This window comes from Camelus bactrianus, chromosome 10 (genome assembly GCF_048773025.1).
Source record: "Camelus bactrianus isolate YW-2024 breed Bactrian camel chromosome 10, ASM4877302v1, whole genome shotgun sequence".
Lineage (NCBI taxonomy): Eukaryota > Metazoa > Chordata > Mammalia > Artiodactyla > Camelidae > Camelus > Camelus bactrianus.
Window position 1 is genome coordinate 71957097 of NC_133548.1, and position 21865 is coordinate 71978961.

Below are 21865 nucleotides of genomic sequence, written 5' to 3' on the forward strand. Positions count from 1 at the left end.
AATGCCTACCCAAAGCCTTTATTGGAATTTCCATGGGGAAAGGCATGGCAGGGCAGAGGAAACAGCTTAGGATAGGTCGGTTTTAAATACTGTTGCATACCTGGTCCTGGGTTGATTTAGGGCAGGGAAATACTGGTTTGTTATATAATAGTTTGATAAAGGGGGTGGCCGGGGCATATAGACTCAAGATTGGTTGACTTGCGTATGAAATGCATGCTCCAAGACATCTCTAAGAATTGGTAGTCCTGAGAGGAGCAGTCAGAGAGGCGCAAAATCGACCCTGTGATGAATGCTTGCCAAATAGACAAATGCAGAACCTAAGAAAGCTCAGAGCGGGGAGAAATTCACTGATTCATAAAACTGAAAATTCAGAATTAGTCTCAGTATCAGGTGAGGTTTGATCCAGCTGTTCAAATGATGTCATCAAGGGATCACCTTTATTCTCTCCATTCTGTCTCCCCGATAGGCTCTATACAGAGACTTCCCAACTGCACCACCCAATGTGGCAGAACGGCTTTATACCTCTCCGGGCCTCTCATCTCCATGGGAAGCTAAGATGTCAAGGGAAAGAGTGAAAGTTTCTTTTTCTTAAAAGTTTCAACCAATGCCTTCTTATGTTTCATTGGCTCTGAATGGGTTGTGTGCCTACCTCTGAACCAACCACTGCAGCAGAGAATGGAATATATGGATAGGCTTGACCCATCCTTCCCCATTCCTGGAGCTGGGAGTCAGGTCAACCCTACTTGGACCGTGAAGATGAGAAATGCAGTGATTTCTAGAAGAAAATCAATAAACCCAGGAAGGGGACATGGATTCTGGGTATACAACCTGTTAACCAGAATTTTTCTATTTCTGGTACCAGAAGCTATATCACAGTAGTAAAAGATGCCAGATTCCTTCCTTTCAGGACAGAAGACCATGGCTTTACCAGGCAGTAGCCCAAACAACTGGGGTATGTTTAGAAACACACACACTATTTATTAATGTCTATTTTAATAAGCAGAGAGAACATATATTACCAATACCATTTTGGTTAAACAGAAGCAATACTTTTGCTAAAGAATCTTTTACATCTTGGCCCACATCACAGTGTTACTATTGTAGCCACACACTTGGAGTAAACAGGAGGATATTTAGAGGCATCTGTATGGGACTTGGTGAAAAAACTGAACTCTATTTTTCCTGTATTACTAATTGTGATAAGAAATAAAAATACAAAGTATTAGTGAATAAATCTGTTCATGCTTCCAAATCAAGTATTTTCCAAACAACTTTATTATGAAGCTTGAGGTTAGTTCTGCAGCCATAAATTTTTAAAATCAGATTGTATACTTAAACGCCTACCCAAAATTCTCAACAAAGTAAAGACAACCTCTTCAAATTCTTGATAGCTGACATCAACCAGAAACGCTATCTGTGCTAGTGACTTAAAAAAAAAAATTAAACCATTTTTACAACCATTTAAAATTTTACAACAAATAAAATTATATTTAAAGGATAAAACAAATATTTCCCTTCCTTTTTCAACAAATGTAATGTTGAAAATTCTTGCTAAAATGTGAATGGATTTGAATCCAATCCAACTTTTTTATATCAAGTATTTTAAGATAATGATGCACCATTTTGAAGGATGCACATGCTTTATTGGAGCAGCCACCCTGAAGCTGGCTTGGATGCCATTAAAAAGCACATGTGCCTCAAAAGGATAGAAGAATCTGATACATATGTATAAGGACAGTTTCTTTGCTGCTACAGTGAATGTTCTGCTTTGTAGAGTCTCTCTCCGTTTTCCACTTCCCACCCATAGACACCATGGCAAGACCTTTGGCAAGGTATAGTAACCTTTGAGCATGTCTCCGGCAGCTTTGGGTGCCTCTTGTCCATCATGTGCAGTGGGACATGCTGCACCTGGCTACTAAAATAGACATCCAGAGGGCCAGCCTCCTTGGCCTTGCACTAGGAGCTGAGCAACAGGTGCCAGGTGCATCAGAGGAAACCATGGGACCTGCCCTGATGAGGCAACTCCTATTTTGAGGCCTTTCATCACCATCCCTAGGGCTGAGGTACACCTGGAATCCATTCCTGAACACCCATCAGAAACCTCTGCCCTAAAAGTACAATTACAATGCCAGATGCTAAGAGCAACCCACATTGTACCTTCCTAAATCCTGCTAATAAAATAGTAACACTGGGGGAGGTGGTGCTTATGGCAAAGACTGCTCTTGTCCCAAGTCATCTATTTTCTCCTTTAAGAGTAACTGAACCTGAACCCTTGATTTTCATCTGGGTGCATAGCCCATTTTCCAACTTCCCTCTGTGGCTGTGACTCTGTCACTTAATTTCATTTAAAAGACTGGATGCTTCCTAAGGACATAGCTTCCCCTGAAGTCCTCTCAAAAGATGTCTCCTCTGGATAAAGAATTTGTGGCATATGTATACAATGGAATACTACTCAGCCATAAAAAATGACAACATAATGCCGTTTGCAGCAACATGGATGGTCCTGGAAAATGTCATTCTAAGTGAAGTAAGCCAGAAAGAGAAAGAAAAATACCATATGATATCACTCATATGCGCAATCTTTTAAAAAGGACAAACGAACTTACATATAAAACAGAAACAGACTCACAGACATAGAATACAGACCTGTGGTTGCCAGGGGGGAGGGGGGTGGGAAGGGATAAACTAAGAGTTTGAGATTTGCAGATACTGACTGGTATATATAAAATAGATAAACAAGTTTATACTGTATAGGACTGGGAAATATATTCAATAGCTTATGGTGAAAAAGAATATGAAAATGAATACATGTATATTCATATATGACTGAAGAATTGTGCTGTACACCAGAAATTGACACATTGTAAACTGACTATACCCCAATTAAAAAAAGAAAAAAAAGATATCACTTTCTTTTTTCCTGCTGGCTCTGAAGGTGATCCACGCCCTCCTTGCTCATTATTGCTGCTGCCAGATCATTATTTCTTTCCTCCTAAAAATCCAGCTCCATTAAAGCACTTGTCTTACATCTGTTACTTCCATTTATTGCGGTCATCTTCCTGGTCATTTCTTATTCACTGGAGGTTTTAGCCCCTGACTTTCTGCCCTTCACTTCACCTACATTTTTGTCGGCATTTTTTGGTGATTTCAGTACACACGTAGAGAATTCACCTAAACCTTAGCCTCACTGGCCCTTGCACACATTGTCTCCATCGTCCTGTTTCCACTACATGAGGCTGCCACTCTTAACAGTCATGCAGTCTGTGGAATACACATTAAAGAGGCTTCCATAAACACTACATCCTACAGTAAGACTACAGTGCTTCTCTGGGAAACAGACAGAAGCCGGTCCTTCATCATGCTGATGGACTACCAAATTAAACAGTTCTAGACTCAACCAAACTTGGACTTTGTTTTGTAAAAATCTGAAATTTCCTTATGTTTGAGCCATTTAAAGTTGGGGTTTTTTTTCCTTAATTGTACCCAAAAGCATCTTAAATAGTACAAACATAGATGTAACAAATGCATCACCCATTATTAAGTAATGTCCAGATTTGCATTAGAACAAATTGAAATTCCTACATGGAGAATGAAAGGCTGGAAGAAGTAGTACACTAATCCAAGTGAAACAGTGATGGGTTTGGGACAATGTGGTGACAGCAAAAATGGAAAGAAGTGCAGAGAACGAAAAATTATTTAGAGGTAAAATCTATAGAACAGCTGTGACTAATAGATTTCTATATGAAAAACACGACTGACTCAAAGATGAATGCCAGATTTCTAGTTTGAACACCTACAGGAATGTGTTATTATTTGTTGAGATCTTGAACAGCCGAGGAGGACCAGGTTTGCAGCAGATCAAGAGTTCAATTTTATAGGCACTAAATCTGAAGTGTCTGTGAAACACTTGAACAGAATAAAGGAGAAATCTGGGCTAGAGATGTAATTTTGAGAGTGAGCATAGAATAGTAATTGAAGCCAGTGAAATGTCTGAGCATTTAGGTAGAGAGTATAGACCTGTAGCTCCCAAACTTATTAGAACTAACAAATGAAATCAGTAAAGTTTCAAGACAGAACATTAATAATCAGAAATCTGTTGCTTTTCTATACACTAATAATGACTATCAGAAAGAGAAATCAAGAAAAAAAATGCCATGTATAATTAAATCAGAGAGAATGAAACACCTAGGAATAAGTTTAACTAAGGAGGTGAAAGACATATATTCTGAAATCTGGAAGTCACTGATAAAGGAAATTGAAGACAATATAATCAAATGGAAAAATATCCTGCGGTCATAGATTGGAAGAATTATTATTGTTAAAATGACCACACTTACTACCCAAGGCAATTTGAAGATTCAAAGCAATCCCTATCAAAATGCCCATGAGATTTTTCACAGAACTAGAACAAATTGTTCTAAAATTATATGGCATGACAGAAGACCACAAATAGCCAAAGTAATCTTGAGAAAAAGAACAAAGCTGGAGGTAGGCTCCCTGACTTCAGACTATAGTACAAAGCTACAGTAATCAGAACAGTGTAGTACTGGCACAAAACAGACACAAAGATCATGGAGTTAGGGAGCCCAGAAATAAACCCATTCACATATGGTCAGTTAACCTACAACAAAGGAGGCAAGAACATACAATGGAGAAAAGACAGTCTCTTCAGTAAATTGTGCTGGGAAAACTGTACAGCTACATGTAAAAGAATGAAACTAGACCATTTTCTCCCACCATATATTAAATAAACATTAAATAAATAAACATTAAATGGATTAAACACCTAAATGTAAGACCTATAATCATAAATCTCCTAGAAGAAAACGTAGGCAGTGTACACTTCGATATTAGTCTTAGTAATATTTTTTGGATCTGTCTCTTCAGGCAAGAGAACAAAAGCAAAAATAAGCAAATGGGATCTAATCAAATGTAAAAGCTTTTGCATAGCAAAGGAAATCAACAAATTAAAAAACAACCTGTTGAATGGGGGAAGATATTTGCAAATGGTATGTTCAATAAGGGGTTAATATTCAAAATATATTAAAAAAAAAAAAACTCATACAATTCAGCATCAAAAAACAACAACAACAATTTGATTTAAAAAATGGTTGGAGGGCCTGAATAGGCAATTTTCCAAAGAAGACATACAGGTGGCCAATATGTCAATGCTCAACATAAATGGAAATTAAAACTACAATGAAATATCACCTCACATATGTCAGAATGGCTATTGTCAAAAAGACAAGAAATAACGTGTTGAAAAGGATATGGAGAAAAGGGAATCCTTATGCACTTTTGACAGGAATGTAAGTTGATACAGCCACATTTGAAAACAGTAGAGAGTTTCCTCAAAAAAATGAAGAATAGAATTATTCTATGATCCAGCAATTCCACTTCTGGGTATTTATTCAAAAGGAACAGGGTGTGGAGAAAAGGGAGCCCTCCTACAAGGCTGGTAGGAATGTAGTTTGGTGCAGCCATTATGGAAAACAGTATGGAGATTCCTCAAAAAACTAAAAATGGACTTAGCATATGCTCCAGCAATCCTACTTCTGGGTATATATTTGGAGGGAACTCTAATGAGAAAAGATACATACACCCCAATATTCATAGCAGCACTATTTATAGCCAAGATGTGGAAGCAACCCAAATGTCCATCAACAGATGACTGGATAAAGAAGTCGTGGTATATTTATACAATGGAATACTACGCAGCCATAAAAAAGAATAACATGGATGGACCTAGAGACCATCACTTTAAGTGAAGCCAGAAAGAGAAAAAAAAAATACCGTATTATATCACTCATATGTGGAATCCAAAAAAAAAAAAAAATACACTATGAACTCATCTACAAAACAGAAACAGACTTGCAGACTTAGTAAACAATCTTATGGTTACCAGGGAAAGGAGGTGGGAGGGGATAAATCTGGGAGTTACAGATTTACAAATGTTAGCCACTATATATTCTATATATAAAAATAAAGTTTTTTAAAAAGTTTCTTTTGTATGTCACAGGGAACTATGTTCAATATCTTATAATAACATTTAATGGAAAAAAATATGAAAATGAATATTTGTATGTATATGCATGACTGGGACATTGTGCTGTACATCAGAAATTGACACATTGTATCTGACTGTATTTCAATTAAAAAAATTTTTAAATTTAAAAAATAATAAAAACATTAACTCAAAAAGATATATGCACCCCAATGTTCATAGCAGGGTTATTTACAATAACCAAGATATGGAAGCAATCTCAGTGCCCATCAACAGATGAACTGATAAAGAAGATGTGGTATATATAAACATTTGAATATTAGCCATTAAAAAAATGAAATTTTGCCACTTGTGACAACATGGATGAACCTGGAGGGTAAGTAAGTCGGGCAGAGAAAGATAAATATTGTATATTTTCACTTATGGCTGGAATCCAAAAAATAAAACAAATAAAAACAATAAGACAGAAACAGACCCACAGACACAGATAACAAACTACTGGTTATCAGAGGGGAGAGTGATGAGTGGAAGGGCAAAGTTGATGAAGGGCATTAAGAGGTACAAACTACTAAGTACAAAATAAATGCTGCAAGGTTGTAATATGCAGCACATGGAATATAGTTAATATTTTATAACAACTTTGTATGGAGTATAATCTATAAAAACATCAAATTACCATGTTGTACACCTCAAACTAATATAATATTATAAGTCAACTATACATCAATTTCTAAAGTGATTCCAATTTTATCTGATAAAATACACCAATTTTATTTAGTGAAGTTTATTTTTACATTTGTTTAATTATGGCAGAGAATGGTAGAAATAAAAACGTCCCCAGATTGGAAAAAGCTTTTCTCTGCTGATTGTCACTCTAGGAGAGAAATTAAAAATTTTCAAGGGTAAAAGTACCATGATCAAAGGCAAAGGGAAGAAAACTACATAGAATTATTTGGAAAGTAGCTTGACAAACATATTTAGTTATGTTGGTATGAGACAATCTTAAACAGGGTGGGCAAAGAACACTGGAGAACATTACACTGGGTTCAGAAGGCAAAGAGAGACTTGTTACAGGGAAGACAAAATTGTAATACCTTTAACCCAACTTCCAAATCCATTCTAACTGGTTTCTCACATATTTTTTATTATTCTAAACACAGTGAGAGTTAGCCAGGGCCTAATATTCAATGTAATAGAGACAAGAACCATGAAGCTAAGAGACATGAACTGCCCCACATCACCCAGCTGATGGCTGGACCTATGGTTTTTCCAGAGCTCTGCTCCTCTTCTTGTCAGTTCATGTCCTGTTAATTTGTAGGACATAATGAATGCAGTACTTTGTGAAATCTGTTCTGGAAATGCCATAGAGGAAGGGTTTAAAAGAAAGGAACTAAGAATCAGGAAGCTGCTGGAGCACACACAGCAGATGCCTCCTTGCTAAGGACTGTATGTGAGATTGGAGGAGGCTGACATGAGGAATCAAAAGAAGAAAATACAAGACTTGATCAACAACTTGAGCAGATTGAAGAAGGCAAAGGATTGAAAGACAGCGCTAGAATTTCCACCCAAACAACCTGGTAAAAATGGTGCCACTGCAGAAGAAAGACAATTTACAGACACGAGAGAAGAGGGTTAATGAATCTGATTCTGGCATGTAGTATGTATTCGAAAAAACAGCAAAATATTCAGGGTGAAATTCCTTAAAACAAAAATACAGGTTTATAGTTCAGTTCAAATGTTGGAACTGGAAATTTAGATTTGAAAGGAATTGACACCAGAGAGAATGGATTTTTATATTTCAACTTATTGAGTTATTTAAAGATAAATGGGTCACATCAGAAAAATAAATGGTAAATAATGAAGGGTATTCCCTAGTGAAATTCATCAAGAAAATTCTCCTCAGAATATATTTGTCAATATTCAAATTTTATAATCATTGTCATTTCTCATTCCTTCTGGTCTCAATTCAGTTCAGCAGTCTCAATGCCTTTATCTACAGTGGTAAAGTAATCTCCTGAGAGTAAATCAATCAATTTATCTTTGTTTTTTTTTCCAAGAAGATATGTTCTTTGGTTGTCTTCCCACTATACATAAGATAAATCTTTTTTTGATATGCATTAGGGAAAATTTCAAAGTGATTCTTTTGACAATTCTCATCTGGGTTTTAATTAAGGCACCGCACAAAATGTCACCTGGTATGCATACATGTAAAGGATCAAAACACATGACAAAAAGAAGTTAAGAGTTTGGAAAATGAAACAGGTGGTTTATATTTTGGAAGTTTTAGAAGTTATAACTTCAAGGTAGCTACTAGAAAGCCGTGACAAATTAAAAATTACATACAGTTGAAAAGAAAATATGGTAGTCAGTATCTGCAAATCATAAACTCCCAATTTATCCCTCTACACTCCCCCCTTTCCCCACTGTAACCATAAGTTTATTTTCTATGTCTGTTAGTCTGTTTCTGTTTTGTAAATAAGTTCATTTGTGTCTTTTTTTTTAGATTCCATGTATATGTGACATCATATGATATTTTTCTTTCTCTTTCTGGCTTACTTCATTTAGTATGACATTCTCCAGGTCCATCCATGTTGCTGTAAATGGCATTATTTTGTTCTTTTTCATGGCTGAGTAGTATTCCATCAACAGCTGACTGGACAAAGAAGTGTTGTGTATATATAATGGAATACTACTCAGCCATAAAAAATAATAAAATAATGCCATTTGCAGCAACATGGATGGCCCTGGAGAATGTCATTCTAAGTGAAGCAAGCCAGAAATAGAAAGAAAAATACCATATATTACTTATATGTAGAATCAAAAAACAAGGAAAAGAAAAAGACAAATGAACTTATACATAAAACAGACTCACAGACACAGAAAACAGACTTATGGTTACCAAGGAGATAGGGGTGGGAAGGACTAAACTGGGAGTTCGAGATTTGCAGATACTGACTGGTATGTATAAAACAGATAAACAAGTTTGCACTGTATCGCACAAGGAGCTATATTCGATATCTTGTAGTCACTTATGATGAAAAAGAATATGAAAATGAATATATGTATATTCATGAGTGACTGAAGCAATGTGCTGTACACCAGAAATTGACACAGCATTGTAAACTGACTGTACTTCAATTAAAAAAGAGGAAGGAAGGAAGGAAAGAAGGAAGGAAGGAAGGGAGGAAGGGAGGAAGAAAGAGAGAAAGAGAGGAAGAAAGGAAGAAAGGAAGGAAGGAAGGAAGGAAGAAAGGAAGGAAGGAAGGAAGAAAGAGAGAAAGAAAGAAAGATGTAGAGCAACCCAGTGAAAATAATTTTGAATTCAAAATAAAAATTTACAGAGAGGTAGCTACCAATTTAAAATAAACTATTCTGGAAGCACTATGATCTGTTTTTATTTTCAGGATAGAAGTGACAAAGCATGAAGAAGTAGAAAATGAAAAGAGAGAAGCAAAGTTATAAAATAGACAAATCAGGTAGAAATGAAGTGAAGCAAGAATTCTCTTCTGTTACAAAGACTAAAGTGTTTAATTTATAAGAAAAAGCCTACAAGTACACTTCTTTCTTTCCCTGAAAATTTACGGCCCCTTTCTTCTTCTAAATCAGTATTCTTACAAAAGGGATGGGGAAGTGTTCCTTATGATCAGGATGACAATATAATTTAATGCCTGTATTAGGGTATTTCTCTCTAGGATAAAGGCTAAACCAGATAATCTCCCAATTCCATTGTGTTACCAGGAGTATCCGAGGCTAACCAGAATGGCAGTGCAGAAGATTATGAGAATGGACAGAATCCGTCACCCCTCCCTCTATCCCCATCTTTTGCAGAATGACTTTACAGCTCCTTATATCCAGAGGTAGACTTTATTTTCCATCTCTTAACTCTAGTCTGACCCTATGATTTGTTTTGGCCAATGTCATGCAGCAGAAGTGATGTGCCAGTCCTGAGCCTTGATCTCAAGATACTTTGAGTATCACTTCTTTAGCTATTGAACTCCTGTCATTCCCATTAAAAGAAGTCCTGTTAAAAGATTAGACACCATCAGAAGAGCTGAGACCCCCCACCCCCCAACCAATATCCAGTTAGCAACCCCAGAAGTTGAACAGCCTAGTCAACCTACAGTTGACCACGAGAAGCCAGCCTAGACCAGAACCACCCACCTGAGCTCAGCCTAATTGCCTCTAAAATCATAAGCAACATGAGCCACTAGGTTTCAGAGTGGTTTGTTACACAGCAATAGCTAACCAATATGACTCACTCCAAGTGTGCCTACCACTTCAGAAATGCAACAATGAAGTTTTCCACTGTAGCGAACCAACGCAATCCATCTACACCCAGGGCAGGCTTAAGAAACCCAAGGCTCCTCGACCAAAGCCCAGGAAATACTAAACTGCTGCTGCTTTTCATTTTTTAAGTCTCTTACTTCTGGGAACATAAGAATGCTCCATCCATAAATAATATTGGCTATCTTCATGTTTACTTCTAGGAAATTAAAATCTATTGATCTTACATGTAACACTAATAATCAATTTGCTTTTAAAGTTGCATCTTATAGTTTACATACCATTTTAAAAACAAAAAACCTATGAAGCATAGGCAGAGGAGAAATCATCATGCTCATTTTACAATGAGGAAACCAGAGCACAGGTAAGCTAAATGACTTTTACAAGCAGCAAGTAACAAAGCCACCGTACTTCTAACTTCACCTTCATACTTTCAAGACTCCTTCTCTTTATACCTCTTATGCTAAAAGCTTGGGTCAGCATTGGAGTATCATCTTTCAGGTATTTAATTAAATTGGCGAGGTTGTCGTTTCCTTTCTTATAAAGGCAGAGCTAAAATGACTTAACTCAAGGGTTGTTTTGAGGAACAAATAAAATAATGTATGAAAAACACATAGCACAATGCTTAACACAAATGTTAGGCCCCTTCTTCTGACTCACCATGATAAACCTCTCTTCCAGGCTTGATAAACCCCAACCATCAGAGCACTGAGCATCACCTACAATGATAAATGGTGAGATAGTACAGGCAAATTTTATTTCTATAGTAGAAGTATTTATTTCAGGTATAGAAAAATAACACTATTTCAAAGTCAAGGTAACTAAACAGAAGTATATTTTGCCCTTATATACCCAGACTCAAATATCACATATGGTTTCAAGACATTCTTAAATTAACAAGGAACATTTGCAGAATCAAGGTAGTATCTGTCAAGAGAAGAGCTGTATGAAGTCTACGTATCAGCCCTGGAAATGGGAAAATACAAAGTGATCTCGTGCCATGGTTCTCAACTTCAGTGTGTATTAGAATCACCTGGATTATGGGAAAAGCACCTTCAGGGGACTGAAGGCAAATCACCAGATAAAGCAAGCCCCTGGTCTCAGAATAAACACCGAAGGGACTGAAGATACAAATTCTGTTGCTCAGGGAGGGGCAAAGACAAAATACACCATGATATATGAAATCAGCCTTTTACTCACTGTGTGACTTCCCTAAGTTTCAGATTCAGGAATAATAATAGATACTGTTCTCCATTTGCTCTGCAGATTAGATCAGATGGTGTGCAGTAAATGCCTCCCTAATTCATAACACACAGCTAATATTATTATTTCATCATGATCATTACTATGAGATACAAAGGATTCTCCCCCCCCACCCCCACTCCCACTTCCAAGTAGCTATTACCTATTTTAAAAATCAAATAACCACACATGGAGTTCAAGCTCATCGACTACTGGTACCATTTTTTAATTAGTACCATTTGTACTAGCTTCAGCCAGTCACTTACATTAAGATTTCAGCACATGGTTGCAATGACAATTTTTGTATCTCAGCTAAGACAATGGATTCAAAGGAAGGGAAACAAAAGCTTAAAAACTGTGTTGCTTCTAAAGCTAGGCAAGTGAACTGCTTTTCAAAGTGACCCGCTTTAGCCAAATCTCTGATGTTCCCTGTATTGTTTTCTGAGTCCCAGGTTATTTATAGATGGAAACACAGGAATAAAATACCTATAATCTTCATCACTTCCTATATTCAATATACTACACAGTAATGTTTCATAGTTAATTTGGGGAGCCATTTAAGTAACTCCCACATAAATATCTAAGATTTTAATAAACTGTGAAACAAAGCTAGAGGTGCTCAGTCAGGCTAGGACAGGGTTTAACAACCTCAGTAATATTGACATTGGGGTTGGATCACTCTTTCGTGTGGGAGGCTGCCCCACACATTGCAGGATGTAGGCGTCCCTGGCCTCCATCCACTACATGCCAGTAGCAACGTACCCCACTGCCCAGTTTTGACAAACAAAAATGTCTCCAGGCATTGCCAAATGTCTTTTGGGGGGGGCAAAATCACCCCCAGTTGAGAACTACAGAGCTAGAATTTTATATAGACATAATCGTAAACTCTGAGTACACAGATTATACAAGACTTTATGCAATTTTACTAATTTAGAGTAGAGCTCAATAGTTGTTGCTATACTATGTATGCTAGGGCACATAGATTTTATGCAATATACTACTTAAGCATACAGTTACCCACAGATAACTATCTTCTTCCTACTGGAAACACTGAGATTAAACAGGAGAAAAAAAAAAAAAACCAACAACACAGCTAATCCTGCAACCATTTTTGTATTACCTAAACCTAGGGTTTCCAAACATTTGATAAACGGAGACCTCGATAAATTACTGCAAATGGCCTTCCTTCTGAATTCGTAGTCTCTCTTTCTCTACTTGCAAGCGTTCCTTTTCAATCTGCAGCTTCTCCGATTCAAATTTCAAAAACTGCAGCCGATCTTTCTCCAGCTGCAAGCGTTCCCTCTCAAGTTTTAACTTCTCTGTTTCTATATCCTGTGGCTGGAGGATGGACTTTTCCCCTTGACCCAGTTCGTTCTCCGGAGCCGGCTTCTCCGAGCTCACTATCTGTAGGCGCAGCTTCTCCCTTTCGATCTGCAGCCGCTCCTTCTCCAGCTGGAGCCGCTCGTGCTCCATGTCCAAATGCCGCAGCCGCTCTTTCTCAATCTGAAGGCGCTCCTTCTCCACCTGCAGTCTTTCGGCCTCAATATCCAGCCGTCGTTTCTCTAACTCTAGTTTCTGTTTCTCTATGTTTACGAGCAGGTGGGGCTCATCGTACGCAGACCGAGATGGTGTTGAGTTCAGGGTGAAAAACTCATCGATGTGGGGGAAATCGGGAAGTTCGTTTTCCCTCCTGGAATCTGGTATAACTGATGACAACATTTCTTCCTCCTCCTCAATCTCAAACTAAAAGAAAAGAGAAAAGTCATTTTTAGTTTTCAGCATTTATTTCTACTTCACAGCTGTTAATTTGTCTGAACATTTCTTAAAAGTTTTCTGTATTGTTTTGAGTACACAAAAACCATTTACTTTGAATTCTGAAAAGGATTTCCTATGAATTACTTGATATCATTAATATATAATTAAGAGAAGTATACTTAGGTGAGAAGAGATTACTGATATTAAGATGGAAAAAACCAGAATGATTTTGTTATGTACTATTTTTAAGTTAGCTTGAAAATCTTGGAATTTAACTATTCTTGGTCTATAATAAACTGTGACATCAGAAATGAAGAAATAAAGATGTGGTATATTTATACAATGGAATACTATTCAGCCATAAAAAATGACAACATAACATAAGCCAGAAAGAGAAAGAAAAATACCATATGAGATCGCTCATATGTGGAATCTAAAAAAAAAAGAAAAAAAAGAAAAAAGAAAAAGAATGTAAATACAAAACAGAAGCAGACTCATAGACATAGAATACAAACTTGTGGTTGCCAAGGGGGAAGGGACGGACTGGGAGTTCAAAATTTGCAGATACTGACAGGCATATGTAGAAGAGATAAACAAGATTATACTGTATGGCACAGGGAAATATATACAAGATCTTGTGGTAGCTCACAGCAAAAAAGAATGTGGCAATGAAGATATGTATGCTCATATATAATTGAAAAATTGTGCTCTCTACACTGGAAATTGGCACAACATGTTAAACTGACTATAACTCAGTAAAATAAAATTAAAAATAAAGAAATGAAGAAATACAAAGATGGTTCATGGGATAATACTTACTTCAGGACTCTGGGGATCTCTTTCCTCCTCTTCCACTTTGACCTCAGTTAAGGATCCACCTGCATCCCGGAAATCTGCCATGTTTTGCCAATCAAAATTTGGATCATTTCGGAATCCAATCTTTTCATCTATCTCTTCAGTGAGGGAGTCATCTAAATCGGATGTGGGAAGGGGAAACCCCGAACCAACCAACTTAATGTTCGCCTTCATCCTCTTTCTCTTCATCAGTGCTCGCCAGTCAAGGTACCTTCTCTTCACCTCCGTTCCTGTCCTCTGTTCTCCTTCCCCTACAGCGTTCACACACTGTGCAATCTCCTCCCAAGCCATTCGCTTCATCACGTTAATTGTTGTATTGAGCTGCTTGGAAAAAATGACTTCTTTTCTTTTTGTAATTTCCTTCAGGAGAGTCTGAGTTTCTTGTACACTAAAATTACTTTTCCTTTTCCTTTTCAACTGCTTCATTTTTCTAACTTAAATGCAGTAAAAGAAGATGAGAAGAGAGTTTGGGGAAGGCTACAAAGGACAAAAATTAAGGCCAATCACTTGTTAGCACTTTATTCAAATCAGAGTCTTCTGTCCATCTGCTGGCACAGGCAGGCTGGATGACTCCTAAAGAGAAAGAAGTAAAAATCAATCAACCTGTGACTTCTGCAATGTACTTCAACTCAATAAGCTATATTAATTAATTTTTTTTAAAACTTTACACATGGCTCAAAACTGACCACATGTCTGTCCGCCAGCACTACCGCAGTGCAGGTTACCACATTCTCTCTCACCCGGGCTGCTGTAAAGTTTCCTGACTAATTGTCAGTATTTCCTCTCGGCCCACTTCCTACTTCTACTCTGCTCTCCCCAGTGCATCCTCTCCAACCACAGAGGCCTTCTTTCAGTCACCCATTCTTGTCAATCTCTCTCCCTGCTCAGGGCCTTTGCACACACTGTTCCTTCCACCCAGGAAAATAAGACAGCTCCCTGCCTGGCCTACTTAATTCCTCCCAGCTTTCAGTTTGCAGATTAGCAATCTGTTTCTTGGTGATACATTTCCTGATGAGTCAAGTTACTTCTTTTCCTCATCCAAATGTTACACTTGTGCTAACATACAACTAAGAGTGTCTTTTTCCCACTTCACTAGAAGTTTCATGAGGACAGCAACAGTTCTGCTCACCATCATTCCCCAGGCCCTAGCAGGGATTCTGGCACATGGCAGGCATGCCATAAACACTTTCTGAATGAATAAACGAGTCAACCTGCCAAAGTGACTGCTAGTTTGGCATGTTAAAAAGCAAACGAAAAAAAAATTTAGACTCTGTGGAATAATTTTAGAGGAACACTGAAAGGCTGAGCTACAAAATCAGTAAAATTCAGAAACAAATTTGAGGCAATATAATCTGACCAGAGAAATGGCAACTACTTATTTTTTACTACTTCTTAAATTAAAACCCATATTTACCCACTCCTGGGCATACATCCAGAAGGATACCCTAATTCAAAAAGACACCTGCACCCCAATATTCATAGCAGCACTATTTACAATAGCCAAGACATGGAAACAGCCTAAATGTCCTTTGACAGATGACTGGATAAAGAAGTTGTGGTATATTTATACAATGGAATACTATTCAGCCATAAAAATGACAACATAATGCCATTTGCAGCAACATGGATGTCCCTGGAAAATGTGATTCTAACTGAAGTAAGCCAGAAAGAGAAAGAAAAATACCATATGATAAAACTCATATATGGAATTAAAAAAAAAAAAGACAAATGAACTTAAATATAAAACAGTAACAGACTCACAGACAGAATACAAACTTGTGGTTGCCTGGAAGGAGGAGGGTGGGAAGGGATAGACTGGGAGTTTGAGATTTGTAGATACTGACAGGTATATATAGAATAGATAAACAAGATTATACTGTATAGCACAGGGAAATATATACAAGATCTTTTAGTAGCTCATGGTGAAAAACCATATGAAAATGAACATATGTATATTCATATAAGACTGAAGCATTGTGCTGTACACCAGAAACTGACACAAACAACATTGTAAACTGACTATAACTCAATTAAAAAAATGAAATAAAATAAATTTCAAAAACCCATATTTAGTTTAAACCTACACAGAAATCCTAAGCTTGGAATAAAAGTTCCTGAAACAATGAAAATATCGTAAGGATATGACAGAATGAAAGGGATAACATAAAAGTGGCAAGGATTTTTCCCAAACTAATTAATTAGTTACAGAAAAAGATTACTAATTAAAATAAGAACAATATTTTTCCGAATTCCAAAACGTCTTGGAGACTAATAAACGTTTCGTGGTTTACCACTGTTAATACGGTCTCTCAGTGCTCACCATAGCCTCCCTGACCTCAAACGAAACCCATCTGGACAAAAGCTTCTAACACCAAACGAAACAAGGTTGGATGGTGTATTGTTTCTAATGTTTCAAGGAACTACTGAAATCAAAACCTGGCTTTCTCCCTCCTCTGCCATTTACTCCTCTCCTGTGAGGACCTAGAAGGTGGAAGCCCACTTGCTTCAAAGGCAGTATCTTCAACGCGTAACATAAATACTGTTATATTTAAAAGGTAGAAGCATGGTAAAAATACAAATAGTCATCAATAGGAGATTGGATGAATAAACTATACTACAGCAGCGGAACGGAATACAGTGCCTCATTACAGTATATGAACGTGGCTTAGCACAACATTATCACTGTGTAAATGCTAGAGTTAATGCAAGCCAACAAAATCAGAAAAGGAATGTGTGCATGTGTCTACGTGTGTGTGCACACTCACAGAAGCTCAGTTTTCAACTTAGGAGTATCTATACACAGAATATGCTTCGCTTTACAACAGGTTTACTCTGTGTCTACCACCACTCTCCAGCTCCAGGGACCACATGTGGAGTCATTTGTCTCAGTCTTATAGCTGTTTGTTAGCTCCTTTATTTTATTTTACTTTGAAATGATTAACATTATGTTAGAAATATATTTATGAGAAATTTTTATTACAGAAAAGTACATTTTTAAAGCCCCATAAACCCAACACCCACAAATCTCTGTTGACTTAAAAAAAAAAAAAAAAAGCAAAGTATACACATATGGTTAGAAAACCTAAATAAAGGAATAAAATGAAATGAAAATCTCTCTCCACCATCACTGTAACTAATCTTAGTAATTTCTGGAGATGCTTTCCAGAAAATAATATATGTTTATAATAGCTTATATGTATTTATGAACTTATATGTATTTATGAACACATAGTCTGTATCACATATATAACATGAATACATATGAATTCCATTCCCATACATTAATTTTAAAAGATGTGACTGTTGAAATTATTAAGATGTAAAATTATAAAAAAAAAAAAGTGAAAGGAGAGTTGAAAGCAGAAAAATTAGATAACCATAAAGGCAACATATTATCATTCCAATAAATGGTCAATATAAAAATGATTTATGAGGGAGTTTCCATTCTTGTTTTTCTACTAAGTCTTAGAGTCCAATATGTATTTTACAGTTAGAGCACATCTCATTTTGTACTAAAGACATTTCAAGAACTCAATAGCATATATCAGTGCAACTCTACAGCACATAAAAATCACCAAGAGAGCTTTTAAGAAATACTTACAATCAGTCCCCATCTCTGACCAATTAAAATAATCTTTGGAATTCAGCCAGGCACTGGAAGTTCAAAAAGCTCTCCAGCAAATCTTCAGCATTTTCAACACACCACACACACACACACACACACAGTTAACTATGTGAGGTGACAGACGTGTTAATTATCTTGATCTCAGTCATCATTCAACAATGTATTATATGTATCAAGCCATCATATTGTACACTTTAAATATATACAATTATATTTGTCAACAAAGTTTTAAAAATCCTTTCCAGGTGATTCTCATTTGCAGCCAGGATTGAAGACAAGGAATCAGTGTGAAAAGTTTACTTGCTGAAATGTGCACAGAGGCCAAGATGGGGAGCAAATGCTGTAGCTGCTAAGAAATTTCCCTTCAGAGATCATTAAGACCTTATCTGCCGCAAGACTTACAACATAGACAAAGCTGGTCTCTTTTTGGGAAATCTGCCCAGTAGAACGTTAGGTCAGATGGAACAAGAATATGGCTAATTGTAAGGACCAATTCACACTCCTGTTTGTTGGAAACGTATCAAAGGAATGCAAGCGAAATCAACTCAGGCTTCAGTAGAAATGGACTTCTCTCTTTAGAGAACCAAACATTCTTATAAATAGCATATCTTGAGACATCTACCCATATCTCTGTTAGAAAGAATTAGGATTGAACTAGGAGTATATATTGGAAATATCCATTAAGGTTAATGAACTAAGACACAATGCTTCATTGAACAGATACATAGAGTGCTTAAAACCTTTCAAAGGCTTTGCATATACTTAGGAGGTAAACTCACTCTCCCTATACCTCCTCTCTCTCTTACAAAACCTGAGTCCTTCCTATATATCTTTAAATCTGCCTTTGACAGTTTTATCTGTCGCCTCCAATACCAGCCCCAATCATACTTACCCATCCCACCCTCTCCAATCCATGTGTACTCATGGGCACACACAGCACCAACCATTCTGAAATTCCTCTAAATTCTAGATCAGTGCTATCCAACACAAATTTAATGAGAGTCACATACATAATTTTAAATCCTCTAGTAGCCACATTAAAAAAGTAAAGAGAAACAGGCAAAAATTAATTATTAATTTTATTTAACCTCATATACCAAAATATTATTATTTCAATATGTAATCAATATAAAAAGTAATTAAGACATTTTATACTTTTTTTTCTACTAAGACTTCAAAATCCAGTGGGTGGTCTGGACTAGCCACACCTCAAGTGCTCAATAGCAATGTATGGCTATTGGCTACTTTATTGGACAGCCCAGTTCGAGCTTTCATAACCCCTGCCCTTAGGACTACCATACCTGTATTCCTTTGGCCCATCCTCCCAACTCCCATGGTCTATGCTCTTATGTCTAGCCAGTGACTTCTCATCCTCAGCACCTTCACTGTCCCCATTAATCTAAAGCTAATGTCCTTGCTACAAGCTCCCATTATCAGGCTACATTATAATCACTTACATTACACTAGGAGTAATAAGGGATCAAAGATGCATGTATTTCTCCTATCAAGTAATTCATAATCTAGTAAAACTTATAAAACACATATACATTAAAAGCTTACATGAAAACTTGTAACAGAGACTGTAAACTGAAAGTTTTGAATACAGACTACCTAGACTTGTATGTTAATTCCACCACTTAGAAGCTCTGTGATCTTAAACAAATTACTTAACCTTCTAAATTTATTTCTTCATCTACAGATGGGAAAAATAATAGAGAAATACTCATGATGTTTTGAGGATTAAATGAGAATATGTGTAAGCACATGTGACTGTCCTTCATGATTGGATTACCGCATTCTGTTGATTCTTCTTTGTAGCTGACTTCATTCCTTTGATAACTATGTAAGTTTACAAAGCTAAAGCTCTAATCTGTTCTTAGAAACAATGATCAGTACATATATGTGAACTAAAAAATGTGCAGTACATGGTACATATGTATTTACATACAATATAATGTGTACGTGCAAACTATAATTCTACCTAATAAAACTGAAAAAGGGAAAAAAACAAAAAACATAGAATACAAAAGATAAAGTAAAAAAAAAAAAAAGAAATAGGAAAAAAAAGATAATCCAATCAAGAAGTTTACAATACCTAATACATAGTAATCCCTCAAAAAATATCAGCTATTATCCATTTCCTGGTATAGTCTGAACACAGCACATGAATATATCTTTACTGGATGAACAATTCAAATGTAGGAAAAATGCGAAACAGAAGTACTAACAAAATACCCTGGGTGTTCAGGAGAAATCTTTGGTGGGATCAAGGAAGGTTGTGAGAAGGAATTAGCATTTGATTTGAGTCTTTAAAAAAAAAAAACTTATTAGGGACTGTGATAAAGGGCAGAAAAACCAGGAATCAAAGTTGGAAAACTAGGTAGGGGTCAAATACCAGCAAATCTTTAATGTTGGCTTGTAAGACCCTACTCTTTGCTAAAAAACTTCCTGCAAGAAGCAAATATATCTGTAACAATTCACATATTTTTGAAATTCAAGCAGTGTATCTTTTATATGGAGGCAATATTATAATATACAAACATACAAAATATATACATAATAAAATAATAAACATTGTACTTGTCAAGAGAATCCTAATTTAAACAGAAATCCATCCTCAGACTTGACTCCCAGTCAGTCATGGCTTAATTGTGTCAAAATCTTTCAATCTGATTAATTTAAGACAGTACCCAAATCAAAGCAACCTTGAGTTGAAATTTGTAACTATGCTTGCATGAACAGAAGCTAAGCTATGTTTCCAGGAACTGCTTTTTTCTGCTTCTCCTTTATATTTTGGTATTTATATAAGAGCTTGGGTTTTCATCATCCACTACCCAATAATTTACTAAAGTATTTATTGAGCTCTTACTATATGCAAAGCACATATTTTTGGTGCTGGAGATAAAGTATGAAAAATGCCATTTTAGATGGCAAACACGATCCCTTTTATATTCACTATCTTCTCTATCTTTACAGAAGGGAATTCAGTATTTGCAACCTCTAAAAATTCATAGTTCTTCCATGCCCAATCACAGAGGACAGCCATTTTTCAGAAATCTCATCTCACAATCATTCTTTACTGGCTGGAAATAGGTATGGTAAGTGGTTCACTTACGTAATCCTTGTCAAGATGACGTACCACCAATAGCGTTTTATACCTGAGACTGAAGTTCCTAAATACTGCATAATACAGAATTACGAAGTCTGAGGAAAATCAAACAGTAAATTCTGGGTCCAAAAAAAAAATTTTTTTTAGGTAAACTTATTATAGGCTGCTCAAGAAGAAAAACATCACAAAATCTACAGACTTCCCCGAACCCAATCCCCTTTGAAGTGTGCTCCCCACCTCCCACCAACCCCGCAGCCTACCCTCCACACCATGTTCTTAGAGGAAAGAGAGTACTTCTCTGCCGAATGGGGTGCTCTACTCTATAACGTGTGCCAGATAAATGGCTAAAGTTTACTTAAGAGTGGCCTGTTATCACAATAAAGCACCTCTCACTCCCCACCTTCTCCTCTGGGGCCGCCCTGTAACAGCCCCTAGGGAGAATCCCGGCAGGGAGTAAAGGGCGCGCACCTGCCTCGGCCACAGCGCAATGGCTGCACTTGGTGGGACGTGGGGCATGCTGGAAGAGAGTCCCCTCCCCGCAAATGAGAGTCCCAGCTGGGCGCCCAGACACTTCTGCAGCGTTGTTTCGGAGGCTTGGGCCCTCCCTACCCTCCCGGGTCAGGCGGCAGCTGCGACTGGTATTTCTCCTGGGCGTCGCAGTCCGCTGCGCTGCAGAGCCGGGTCCAAAGCCGGCATCGGGGCGACAGCGACCTGACGCTGCCCCCGCTGGTACCCACCGTCCGCGGAGCCGCCGCTCCCCTGGGAGCCTCCTCCGGGACGCTACCCGCTCACCTGCGACCCTGGCGGCACCTCCCCACTGTCGGGGCGGGGGTGGGGTGGCAAAAAAAGATGCTTCATTAATTCCCCGCCCACTAACTTCGCCCGCCCCCCTGCCGCTAAGCCATTGGCTGGCATAGCTGCCGCTCGTTTAATGAGGCTCGTCCATTGGTCCGGAGAGTACTGCCATTCTGGCTGAGGGCCGCCCTAGGTC

The 21865-nt window shown here is 37.4% G+C and overlaps 1 protein-coding gene across 3 annotated transcripts; it reads right to left on the reverse strand.

Moving 5' to 3' along the window:
- Positions 1 to 1257: 1257 nt before the first annotated feature.
- MSANTD4 (Myb/SANT DNA binding domain containing 4 with coiled-coils) lies at positions 1258 to 21813 on the reverse strand. 3 transcript variants are annotated; one of them, XM_045510811.2, is made up of 3 exons: positions 21667 to 21813; positions 14105 to 14713; positions 1258 to 13273 (listed from the first exon to the last, which is right to left on the reverse strand). In XM_045510811.2, exons 2-3 carry the CDS (start codon positions 14564 to 14566, stop codon positions 12698 to 12700), a joined length of 1038 nt encoding a protein of 345 aa, XP_045366767.1. In that variant the 5' UTR covers positions 14567 to 14713; positions 21667 to 21813; the 3' UTR covers positions 1258 to 12697. The 3 variants fall into 3 exon arrangements, with proteins under 3 accessions (XP_045366767.1, XP_045366766.1, XP_010945453.1); XM_045510810.2 differs by having other exon boundaries at positions 21612 to 21760; XM_010947151.3 differs by having other exon boundaries at positions 21343 to 21738.
- Positions 21814 to 21865: the final 52 nt, after the last annotated feature.

Excerpts from the sequence above, each read along its gene's own strand:
- MSANTD4 (XM_045510811.2), bottom strand. The coding sequence starts at position 14,566 with ATGAAGCAGTTGAAAAGGAAAAGGAAAAGTAATTTTAGTGTACAAGAA. Across the intron at positions 13,274-14,104 it reads GAGATCCCCAGAGTCCTGAA|TTTGAGATTGAGGAGGAGGA; the intron begins GTAAGTATTATC and ends CTTTTCTTTTAG.